The following is a 12,075-nucleotide window of genomic DNA, read 5'->3' as shown; positions in this document are numbered from 1 at the left end:
CAGTAAAAGGCTAATGATACCTGACTAGCATCATCTGCATCAGGTGTCTTTTTCTTCTTAGATCATCATGGCGTGTATGTATTAGCTGAATGCATTCAGTTAGTTTACTCACGTTAGCGACACTGAGTTGGCACTGGGCCCAATTAACTTAAGATACTAATATGCTATGTAACGCTAGCTGGCCATCAATATTTTGTGAATGTCTATTTAACTTGTAAAATGTATTCTGAGTTATCATAAACTAATAAATCCACCTTTTCTCCAGTAAGTCACTGCCCCATTCTCTAAGACGACCCTCCTCTGGCTCTCTGACCTGGAGCCTGGTGCTGGACATGACGTCACTTTCAAGACCACGCTCTCGCCAGTAATTAACGTCGTATTAAGCCCCAAAGAGTAGATACTGAGCAAGATAGATATCTGTAGTTTACCTTAGTACTCACGAGTAATTAACGTTGTATTGACCCCCCAAAGAGTAGAGACCGAGCAACAAGGACTCTGCTGTGAAGGTGGAGACATGCAGCGGTGGTGTATTTGCAAAAAATTAATAAAGATTTGAAGGAGTGGCAGCAAGGTTTTGCGAAAGGTGCCCCGTCACTCCTAAATGAATGTGGAGGAAACACTGATATATTTTTGTTGTCCATCTCCTAAACAGGTACACCTTCTACGATGGTCCTCCTTTTGCCACAGGTCTACCCCACTATGGTCACATCCTAGCTGGCACCATCAAGGATATTGTTACTCGCTATTCCCACCAGAGTGGCTTCCATGTGGACCGTCGCTTTGGCTGGGACTGTCATGGCCTGCCTGTGGTAAGAATTTTGTCTTAAAGTTCTTTGCTGAGAATATTGTTAATATCTAATATTGCTGCACAGTCTACAACAATGTACCAAGATGTCCTTTGCTCACCTGTTGGTTTCTCGTCCTGTGTGTTTTTGTAGGAGTATGAGATTGATAAGACTTTGGGAATTAAAGGGCCGGAAGACGTGGCCAAGATGGGCATTAAGGAGTACAACAGGCAGTGCCGAAACATTGTCATGAGATACTCCAACGAGTGGGAGGTGAGCGTACAGGAAGAAATCTTTTTAAGAAGAAGGCTTTTGTAACAGTACTTGTCACTCCAGTTTGACTGAAACATAGATGGGCTTCACCATAGATAAATCTCACATGTACCACATATAGTTGGAACCAAAAGTTTACATACACCGTACAAAAAGACATCATCATTTTTTTCCTCACAATCTGACATTAAATGTGACTAAACTTTTCCTGTTTTAGGTCAGTTAGGATTACCAAAATTATTTCTATTTGCTAAATGCCAGAATAATGAGGGAGATCATTTTTTAGAGATTTTTTTTTTTATTATTTTCTTCAAAGTCTGAAGTTTACATACATTTCCTTAGTATTTGGTAGCAGTGTTTCCTTTAGGATTTTTTTGGAGCAGCGGGTCAGACTCTCCAGGCAGCTGTGGCAGCAGCGTAAACAAATGGCACAGGACTGCAGATTATACTTTTACCACCTGTTTGTTGAATGTCCAGTTGAAAATGGCTTTTTAAAGGCTGAATGTAAAAATGAACATAAATAAAACAATAAAATTAAATAAATGAAAATGTAAACAATAAATAATAGTTTCTTGATGGGGCTGTAGAATCAGTGGCAAAGTTTGCACCCAGGCTCAAAACAATTAATTTTTGTTTGTTTTTTTAATAGAAGAGCTCTAAGACTCTGTTGTAGGGAAATTCTCAGAGAGGCTCAGCAGCATACAGGCTGCAAGCTGATCCCCTGCAGCCTGTTTCTCTAGTCAGTCTTCACCTACAAATAGAAACAATAATGAGATTGTTTCTCTCATTTTCCTACACCCTAATCATTTTAAACTTGTTTCTAGTTTGTGTCTGATGATATATTATTAAATGTCTGCTGTGTCCATTGCTCCTCCCTGTCTAATGTTGCTTGTCTTATACGATTACATAAAACATTAACGTTAGATCATTTACACTCACATCACATCTAAAAGTTTAGTCACATTTAATGTTAGACAGTGAAAAAAAAGTTTTATGTCTTTTTATACTGTGTATGTAAAGTTCTGGTTTCAGCTGTAGGTGTTTACATGAATATGTTTTGGTTAGTGTAGTTTTATGGAGCCTTAATATAAACAGACCTTAAAATTCTAGTTTATAAAAAATTCCTTTTTATGCATCGATCATGTGATCATTATGTTCTTGATTGTCATGTTTATGTTTTGTTTTGTACCTAGACTTCAGTGAGGCGAATGGGCAGGTGGATTGACTTCAAGAATGACTACAAGACTCTTTACCCATGGTTTATGGAGACTGTTTGGTATGTATGTCAGAAAGTCTAGTATTTTGTATCTAGACCTAAAGCTACATCACCAGTATTCTGCATAGATACAGGGAATTCAGCTTCCCATTTTTGGGGCTGTTTGACATATTAATGTATAATATAATTTTCTTCAGCGATTTCTTCTGAAAGTCGAGCATTTCTGCACTTCATCCTTACTTCAACTACAACTTGATTCTAATCTTGAGTCAAAATTGGCTTGCACTCAGGCTTTAAACACAGTGATCACAGCTTAGTAACATTTCTGTTTCAGTTTTAGCAAGGTACACACCTGATCTGAATACCTTCAGAATGATGTAAAGGTTGCCACAACACAAAGTATGAGATAAAGGGAAAGGCACAGAAAAATGCATGTCTTGACCCAATATTTTTTTAAAACCTATTTAATATCACATTCATTTTCTGTTCTATTTAATAAACCAGAAAACATTCTATAGTGTTGCTCCCCTTTGTGACACTCCCATTATTTTCACTTTTTAATCGTACCTATGAAGTAGTAAGAGTTCCAAATTACAAAAATAAATCAATAAAATAATAATAAAATAAAAATGGAAATAAAAAGATGAAAAAATAAAATAAATTAAATAATGTGACAATATAAAGCAATATTAATCAAAAATGAATCCATAAAAGAAAAGGCTTATAAAAGTAGAAATGTGCAGAAACACAAACAAAATAATAAAAATAATAGTTATTTATTGTTATTTTTTAAATTGATTTATTTGTTTATCATTTTTATTTTTTATTGATTTAAAAAAATCTATATTTTTAAAGTTCTTTTTTTCATTTTTTATTATTTTAATTAAATTAATTAATTAATTAATTTATCTATCTATCTATTTTGCTTTTAAAGGGCTTTTTAAATGTCACTTTAAAAGCAAAGGCACAACAACGTTCCTACTGCGGACATTTTTCTGCGCATATTTCCTTTGCTTTTAAAGTGACGTTTAATTTAAAGAAACATTTAGTAGGAATGTCGATGTGCGCAGGCATAGAAGGAATAGTAAGCAAATACGAACTTGCGTCCTTGAGACTTGGGATAGCCAAGTATCCCAGAATGCATTTTGCGCCAGCCAGTGATAAAAGTCGAGGAGAAACTTTCAAAGGTAACACAAGTTTTTTTTGTAACTATTACTGTTGTTGTGACACATAATGTAGTTTTAAGATTATTTTAGGCGAGAAAGTAGTTGTGTAAACATCAAGTCTGTGGTTAATGGATCAAGATAAAGCCTGCTTAAAATTTAGCTCCAACAATTTCAGAGATGTGACTGTTCCGGTTTGACAGCTGTGACGGTGTTCAGCGCTCACAGTAGCTGCCGAGGGCAGCCTGATGTTGGCAAGACTTTCTGAAGTCTGCCGCTGCCTCTGACATTTCTGTAGTGGTTAAACAGGGATATACATGTGGACAAAATTGTTGGTGCCACTCGGTTTATGAAAGAAAAACCCATAATGGTCACAGAAATAACTTGAATCTGACAAAAGTGATAATAAATAAACATTCTATGAAAATTAACCAGTGAAAATCAGAGCAGCCTTATGTCGGCAAGACTTTCTGAAATCTGCTGCTGGCTCTGACGGTTGTTCTTTAGCAGAGCTGATCAGTTTCCATTAACAGCATCATGCTGCTGAAGACTGTCAGAAGGTCCAGGATGGAGCTGCTCATGTTCTGTGGAGTCTCCCAGCAGTCAGTGAGGGCCTGGTTTATCTAGCTGTCCCTCCAATAAAATATTACTTAGATTTTGTTTTCAATGCACAGTTACACACATAAGATTTGTGCAAAATGGTACCACTGGTGATGAAGACAAGAACATAATTCAAGGTACCACCGCTACGGAACCATCAGAGCCAGCAGTAGATTTCAGAAAGTCTTGCAATCATCAGACTGTTCTGCTAGTGCGAACGCTGACCGCCATCACAGCTGTCAAACTGGGACAGTCACATCTCTGAAATCGTTGGAGCTAAATTTTAAGCAGGCTTTATCTTCAGAATCAAAATCTCGTTAATTGTCACTGTACGAGAAGCACAATGAAGTTTGAGTTAGCAGCTCTCGTAGGCAGTGCAAAACAACAGGACAAAAGTGCACAAGACAAAGTGTAAAAATGTTAAAACACCGTACAGTTCACGGGGGGAGGGATGAAGAATAGCAAAAAATAGAATATAGAATAAAAAATATTAATGTAAAATAAAATACATTTTTAAAAAAACAACAACTGAGATATTGCGTTCAGTAAGTTATTGCACTTAGTGTATGAACAGAGATTTTTCTATTTTTCATTGAAGATGGTAAATGGGAATTTTCAGCGTTTAGGACAACGACAGCTCTTGGTCAATCTTGATCCATTAACCACAGATTTGATGTTTACACAACTACTTTCTCGCCTAAAATAATCTTAAAACTACAGTTTGTGTCACAATAATAGTAGTCGTTAAAAAAAAACAACTTATGTTACCTTTGAAAGTTTTCTCCTCAGCTTTTATCGCTGGTGGCTTGAAATGCATCCTGGGATACTTGGCTGTCCCAAGTCTACACAAAAGGATGCAAGTCTGTATTTGCTTACTATTCCTTCTGCGCCTGTGCACAACGACACTCCTACTGCACACATTTTTCTGCACATATTTCCTTTTAAAGCGACATTTAGAAAGTGCTTTAAAAGCAACAATACATTTTATTTTTTTTTTAATTACTGGGAAAAAAATTAAAAAGTAATAAAAAAATAAAATAAATAAACAATAAATAATAAAATAAATAAATAAATATGCAAAAAATAAATAAAAGATAATTTAAAAAATAACTTAAAAAAATAAAAATAAATGATTAATAAATAAAAACATTTAAAACATAAAGAAATAATAATCCATCCATCCATCCATCATCTATACACCATACAGGGTCGCGGGGGGGCTGGAGCCTATCCCAGACAACTTAGGCCGAAGGCAGGAAATAATAATAATAAATAAATTATTATTATTTTTATTTTATTTGTTTGTCTTTATATTTCTACTTTTATTAGCCTTTTCTTTTATGGATTCATTTTTGATTAATATTGCTTTATATTGTCACATTAGTTTATTTTTTATTTTATTTATTCTTCTTTTTTATTTCCACTTTTATTTTATTATTCTTGTATAGATTTCTTTTTTTTAAAGGTCTCAGTCATTCAATGCTTGTGCGCTCTCGGGCACTTCATAAAATAGGCAGTAGAATTTCAGAATATCGCACTCCAATAATGTTAAATGATGAAATTGAGGAGAAAATCTATCAGTCACATCAGAGGGCAAGCATCCCTCGAGCTCATATTGGTTTCTAATGAGGTCCCACCAGTGAAATCAGTTTACCTCATCACTCTAGTTCTTCTTTGCACACACCACCAGGTATCCAAATGTCACTCAAGCTGCCAGCTCTTTCGATGTGTGCACCGTCTTGTCTGATTGAAGCCTCGTGTAACCTTTACAAAGATTACCCCTGCCTGAATGAATATCACTTGAACCGACAGATAAATCCAGTAACGTTATGTATTCCGTGTGCCAGAAGGGCTACAGATACACAAATTGCAATGTGGTCTATGTTGGGAACTCACCTTGCTTTATGCAGTTCGTCTGTCCTTTATTTTGAAATGTTTGCTTTCATTTTTTAGGTGGGTTTTCAAACAGCTGTATGACAAGGGTCTGGTGTACCGTGGTGTCAAAGTCATGCCCTTCTCCACTGCCTGCAACACCCCCCTCTCCAACTTCGAGTCCCATCAGAACTACAAGGTTGGCACAAAATGCAACACTCACATCTTTTCTGGTATAATGTAGCACTGCTGTAGTCATGATTATTTTATTCCAAAAAGTTGATAACAGAATGCACATAATCTGGTGGCTTGAAAGAGAATTGATCTTTACTTCCATGTTTTATTTTTGTCTCCAGGATGTTCAAGATCCCTCAGTGATTGTCAGCTTTCCACTGATTGAGAATGAGGATGTTTCTTTGATTGCCTGGACAACCACGCCCTGGACTCTGCCAAGCAACCTGGCCCTCTGTGTCAACCCAGAGTTCTTGTATGTCAAGGTCAAAGGTGAGAAACAAAACTTAGCACAAGTTTCTTGAAATCATGGTTTGGTCACTCATAACGATGAAAAAACCAATGTTCTGCTAAGTGGGAGAAAACACTTTTTTTTTACAGAGTTTGTTGAGCTGAAAAGTTTGGTCAAATCCAACCAGGTCATAAAGGCTGTACTACAAAGCAAGGTTAATGGTTTAGTGAGATATGCTGAGCCTAAGGCCAGAGCTGTCTCTGTCAAAAAGGTGGCGGTCTTTTAACCTGGCTAAATCACAGTGGTAACCTATGCACAGCTAACCTGATGCAGAGGAGGTTAAGTTCAGAGTTTCACATATACATCAGCTGTCATAAGTGCCAGCCTCTTACCATTTCATTTCATGACAGACAGTTCTCTATGAACTATACTGATTCTCAGCTAAGAATCTGCAAACTTGTTGAGCTGTGCATTAGTAATGCTACTGAACAAAGCTAATAGAACACATTAGAAAACTGATGAGTCTAATTGTATTTGTTTAAAAAAATATTCAAACAGTAACATTCGTTTCACTGTGATTTAGCCAAAAACCATATTGACTTTATGTATGTGGGACAGGGTCAGACCTAAATACACTTGTTCAATTTTTTCTTCAAATGAATGAATTTCAGAGTTTAACAGTTCTAGTGTGCAGCTGTCATGTTAGAAATGAGCGACTGCCCTGAGAGTGTACTAAATGGTAGATGCATAGAGCTTAACTTAAATAATTACCATTTTTTTTGTCTGCATTCACCTCTTGCATCATTTGCAGTCGCTGTGCTTTTTACTGTAATTATTTTTTAATATTATTCATAACTCCATTATAACAACCTGTTTCTCTCTCTTTTTTTTTTTAAAGATATATTTTTGGGCTTTTCCACCTTTAATGATAGTTTGACAGTGAGGATAGACAGTGAAACGTGGGGAGGAGAGTGGGGGAATGACATGCAGCAAATGAGCCACTGGCCGGAATCGAGCCGCGGCCGCTGCATCAGGGATTATAGCCCCTGCACATGGGTCGCCTGCCCTACCTGCCAAGCTATCCGGCCACCCCACAACCTGCTTCTCTTGACAGAAATAGGTTGCATGTCTTAGGTCCATTTTGTGCCCCCTTTATGTCAATGTACAGAGAGTTTGAAGAAGAAAGGCTTGGTTAAAAAAAAAAGTTTACAAGCCATCATCTCTGACTATGGTTTTGGCTGTTGTTGATCCAGCTTATACAAAGAAAGCCTGGCTATGCCAAACTTGCTTCGTAGTACACCATCTCCAATGTTCTTGTGCTCAGGATACTTTTAAGTAATCAAGAACTATTATTTTGGTGCTGTTGCCTGTCCTGTCTTCAAGTCATTGTGGGAAAATAGAATAATTGCTCACACATCCTGCTGACTAACATGTTTGTGATGTGGATTACTTGAATTACCAGCATTGGTAATTTTGTTTGAACGATGTTGTTTGAATGCTGATGCCTGAGGCAAAGGTTTTCTGACTGGAAATCTGGTTTCCCTTGTGGGTTTAGTGCTTTGGACCACCATATCAACTGATGAGTGCTTTTTATTCGGGAAGAACAAACAAGAACAAATTAGCAGAGGAGGAGTGCTGCCTTGGCAAATTGCACCCAGAGGAAAGGATTTTTTTGTACCATAATGTGTTGGTGGACTTTCTTGCCTTTGGCTTGAAAGTATTATATGAAAAAGTAAGATGTATTTTTGTTGTTGTGTGACAAGGGACTGACTGTGACTAGAACTTTGTTTTTATCTACAACCAACCAACTGCTTGACAGTCATGAGCAGTAACTTGATACGAAGACATAATTGATGCTCCTGTAGTCTATCCTTAAGTGCATGTAGACTCACCCACATAAAATGGTCCTGTCAGGTTTGAACAAAAGAACATTAGATTATGTTGTTTAGCTGCTATGCTAATGGGTTGCACACTTGGATTGCATTAAGAAGTGTTTTTTGTGATTTTAAGCCATGACTTCTTCATAGCAAGATCCAAAACTGAATGTGCTGCCTCTCTCAAAACAAATCCTTTCATAGACTGTAAAACTGGATTACAACTAAATAAAGTTTCAAAGAAGCGCTGATTTAACCTCCTGGTTATTTTGGAGGATTTGGTTTGTGCTGCTGTTAATTTTTAGTGCATAATATGGTGGGCATCTCTATGTTTCTCCGATTCCTGTCAAATTATTTTATTGTACGGCTGTTGTTAATGTTGCACTTTATGTCTGCATCTGTCAGAACAAAAGTAGGTTTAATAATTTGTAATTCTACTACATGAGAGGCTCACTGTTTTGTGGAATTAGGTGGAGAACATTATCACATCAAATTTCTTGTCATTTTGCTGTACATACACAGTAGTACAGGCAAGATGAGAGAGTGTTTCTTCAGGATCCAATAACTTAAAGCAATTTAAATCAAGACGTGTTTGCATATCTGGATCAGCAGTTCAGCATTCTGACAGCTTGTGGAATGAAGCTGTTGATCAATCTGGAGGATCTTTCTTCAGTGCTCTGGAACGTTTGCCTGATGGCAGCAGTTCAAAGAGTTTATGGAGAGGGTGTGAGGAGTCCCTGACAATGTCCCTGCTCCTGCAGCGGCTCTGGAAAACTTTTTGGATAGAGGTGAGGGAAACGATGTTGGTATTGCTGCTTTTTTCTGTGTTGCATTCTTGTAAACGGACTTTTTGGGGTGTTAGGACTGTGGGTAGAGAGACGCCTGAAGATGTCACTTAGGGGTGTGGAAACTAAAAACAAACATATTTCACTCTTTTAGAGAATAATTGATGAACTGAGGAAAATTCTGGGAGGATTGTTTTATACTAAAAATAACTGTTAGATGCAGCCCCAGTTGCGTGAGACTGCATTAGGTTTAGCAAGGTGTTTCTACTGTACTGGTGTCTGAGAGTACAGTTAAAAGGAGTAACTGACTTGCTGACTGGCAGAACACACATGACAATGATGCTGATGATGTATTGTGTTAAACTTGTTTTCTGTAAAGAAAACTTTTTGTAGGTCCTGATTTATGGCTTTGTAGTATGTAGCAGACAAATGAATCATTCTGTGCTTACTGGAGATATTGTCAATTATTTGTCAAAGGTGGATTTAGGTAACAGTCTGAAACATTTTTGGTAAAAATCAGCTTACATGTTGGCAGGAAACCAATGTGTGTGTCTAATAACGTTACAAAATAAGCAGTTAAAAGCCATCATTCATTATATTATTCATACCTGTGTTTTTCTGATTGACGTGTCAAAATACCCGCTTGTGCTGTGACGGACAGTTGTATGCATGTGTGTTTGGTTGTACAGTACATCCGTATGTGGCTCAAACCAGAAAATGTGGATGAAACTTAAATAAGGCCACTTAAAAAAAGCATTGTCCTTGTTCAAATATTTAAAAAAAAATACTCCAGAGAGGTGGCTACTGTTTTTCTGTTACCCTCCTGCTGTAGTTTTTGGTTCCCTGTGAGAGAAGCTGGTGGGTTTTTTAAAAGGATGACCTAGATTCCTGTTAGCTTGTCATTGTCCACCTGATACTGCAGGGGGCAATGTTGAAGCACAGCCTGTCATCCTAACTGCACCGCCTGTGCGGTGCTGCATGGGAGACCGCCTTGGAATACCAATGAATGTGTTTTTTTTTTTTTGTATCAGCTCAGTCTCTGTTTTTATCTCCCTTCTTCTCACACTCCATCTTCATCCCATTTTTTTTTCTCTTCATTTCCTTATCGCTCTCTTTGCCTTCACATTCACCTGTTTTTGTCCTTCATTGTTCTTATTTCTTCTCAGTCGGTCCCTTTTTGTCTGTCTCTTTCCCTCACTGCCTTTGTCGCTGTTTGAGTTGAGAGGTTGTCAGCAGCGGCAGGTCTGAGCTGTGCAGTCATTTGTCACACCACTGAGGGGAAGAAACATCTTTTATTGATGCTGCCCCCCCTCCTCTCTCTTTTTGTGTCTCACCGTCTCAGGCCATTTGGTTTTTGCCCTCTTCACAACTGTTGTCCCGGCGGTTCTCAGTGTCCTCTTTTTTTTATTTTTCCTAAAATTTCCCCTTGGCCATATTATCGAGAAGGTTCAGGTTCCTGAAATGTCAGCCAGTTACTCTACACAAGGTGGCAAGCACTGAATTCAGTTCTTGGTCAAATGGTAGTAGCTACATCATACAGTCCTTACCTGGTCTTTTCTTTGTGGCTGATGGTATTATTATGACGCACAAATTGACTTTCAGGTTAAGCAGACTTGAATGTAGAACGGCTATAAGGTGCATGGATTTGAACCATGTTTAAGTTGCTCTTTATCACACTTAAAATCCAGGTCAATAAACATAAGTCATTCTGCAGGGGCTATTAAATGGCAGAGTTTGAAAAATGACCAAAGCTTGTTCTTACCAATGCCCCAAATGCCAACGATGTTTAGTTTACTATCACATTTTTTATTGAGATTTTGATGATCAAAATAGTTGCTGACTAATTTTCAGTTCACTGATAAACTGATTAATTTCATTAGCAGCTGTACGTTGTTCTTGCTGTGTGGCTTGAACGGGGATGTCTTCATTTAACTACAGTGCAAAGTTTATTATAAGGAGACTTTGGTTTTTAATAAATCAAGATTTATTCTCTACACAGGCCTGGCAGGAAAATGTGTAAACCAACAAATGACACGCGTATTTTTCTGTTTATGTCTCAGATAACACCACTGACAAGACCTACATCATGATGGAGGCCAGGCTGGGAGCTTTGTTTAAGTCTGAAAGCGAGTACACTCTCCTGGACAAGTAAGTGCAAAAATCTTGTAAGTTATCCAAAAAACATGGAAAGTATAATTGACTAATGCTTTAAATGTAGACTCATCAGCATGTAAACACCAAAGCTGACTTGCCAGGGAAATAATTTCTCCAAAATCACTATATTAATAGCAATATCTATATCTATATCTATATCTATATCTATATCTATATAGATATAGATATAGATATAAAATACAATGCAGTGGACAAAACAGTCCTACTTTGCTGCAGTGAAATCTTCAGCAAACATACAGAAGATACCCAAAATACTATTTATACATAACCAGATCTCAACTGCAAACATCGCTACAAAGGATGATCATTTAGGTAGGATGAAATGAACAGTACAGTACAGTATCTGTCATCTATAATCATACATTTTGTACTGTACTGACAGTGATGATTTTTTTTTTCTTCTTTTGACTGATGCTCTGTCAGTTGTGGTGATGATCAATGGCAGCATGATGTATGTTAATTGTCTTATGTTGCTTTGACGACAAAAGCACCGATTGTCAGCTTTCTGTTATAGTCATCAAATGCTGCTAAATGACAATGAAGCTTATGGGACCAACCCTTTGTATTGTGTTGCATAGTTACTTAAGCATTGCACAGTTTTTTTTTTGTTCACATGTTGTTTTTAATCCTCATCTACTTTGAATACGCAAGTTGAAATTATATTTTTGGGGGGAAATACATGTTTATATGTAAGTGTGGCTGTCATTATGGACACTTCCAAGAATTGATTGAAACTTTAAACCCTGCTGCTGTTTTGTTGCTAGGGCCAAACTTGTTTTTTACATTTTGTGAAAGGGTCACTCTTGAGTTATGTTGTCTTCAAGACTAAATGGACACGGTTAACGTTGCTTCCCACAAAATTAGCAGCA

General features: G+C 37.2%; 1 protein-coding gene across 1 annotated transcript in view; it reads left to right on the top strand.

Annotated features, from left to right (window-relative positions):
• The window catches only part of iars1 (isoleucyl-tRNA synthetase 1), a 64,623-nt gene that overhangs the window by 3,145 nt on the left and 49,403 nt on the right, over nucleotides 1-12,075 (top strand). The window contains exons 3-8 of the mRNA XM_008282084.1: nucleotides 653-809; nucleotides 939-1,058; nucleotides 2,252-2,334; nucleotides 5,991-6,108; nucleotides 6,266-6,413; nucleotides 11,092-11,179. Of these exons, the coding sequence (XP_008280306.1) occupies nucleotides 653-809; nucleotides 939-1,058; nucleotides 2,252-2,334; nucleotides 5,991-6,108; nucleotides 6,266-6,413; nucleotides 11,092-11,179 (714 nt within the window). The remainder of the gene's footprint in view (nucleotides 1-652; nucleotides 810-938; nucleotides 1,059-2,251; nucleotides 2,335-5,990; nucleotides 6,109-6,265; nucleotides 6,414-11,091; nucleotides 11,180-12,075) is intronic.

Source organism: Stegastes partitus, unplaced genomic scaffold (genome assembly GCF_000690725.1).
Source record: "Stegastes partitus isolate 25-593 unplaced genomic scaffold, Stegastes_partitus-1.0.2 Scaffold257, whole genome shotgun sequence".
NCBI lineage: Eukaryota > Metazoa > Chordata > Actinopteri > Pomacentridae > Stegastes > Stegastes partitus.
This window is presented reverse-complemented; position numbering and strand designations above follow the sequence as displayed.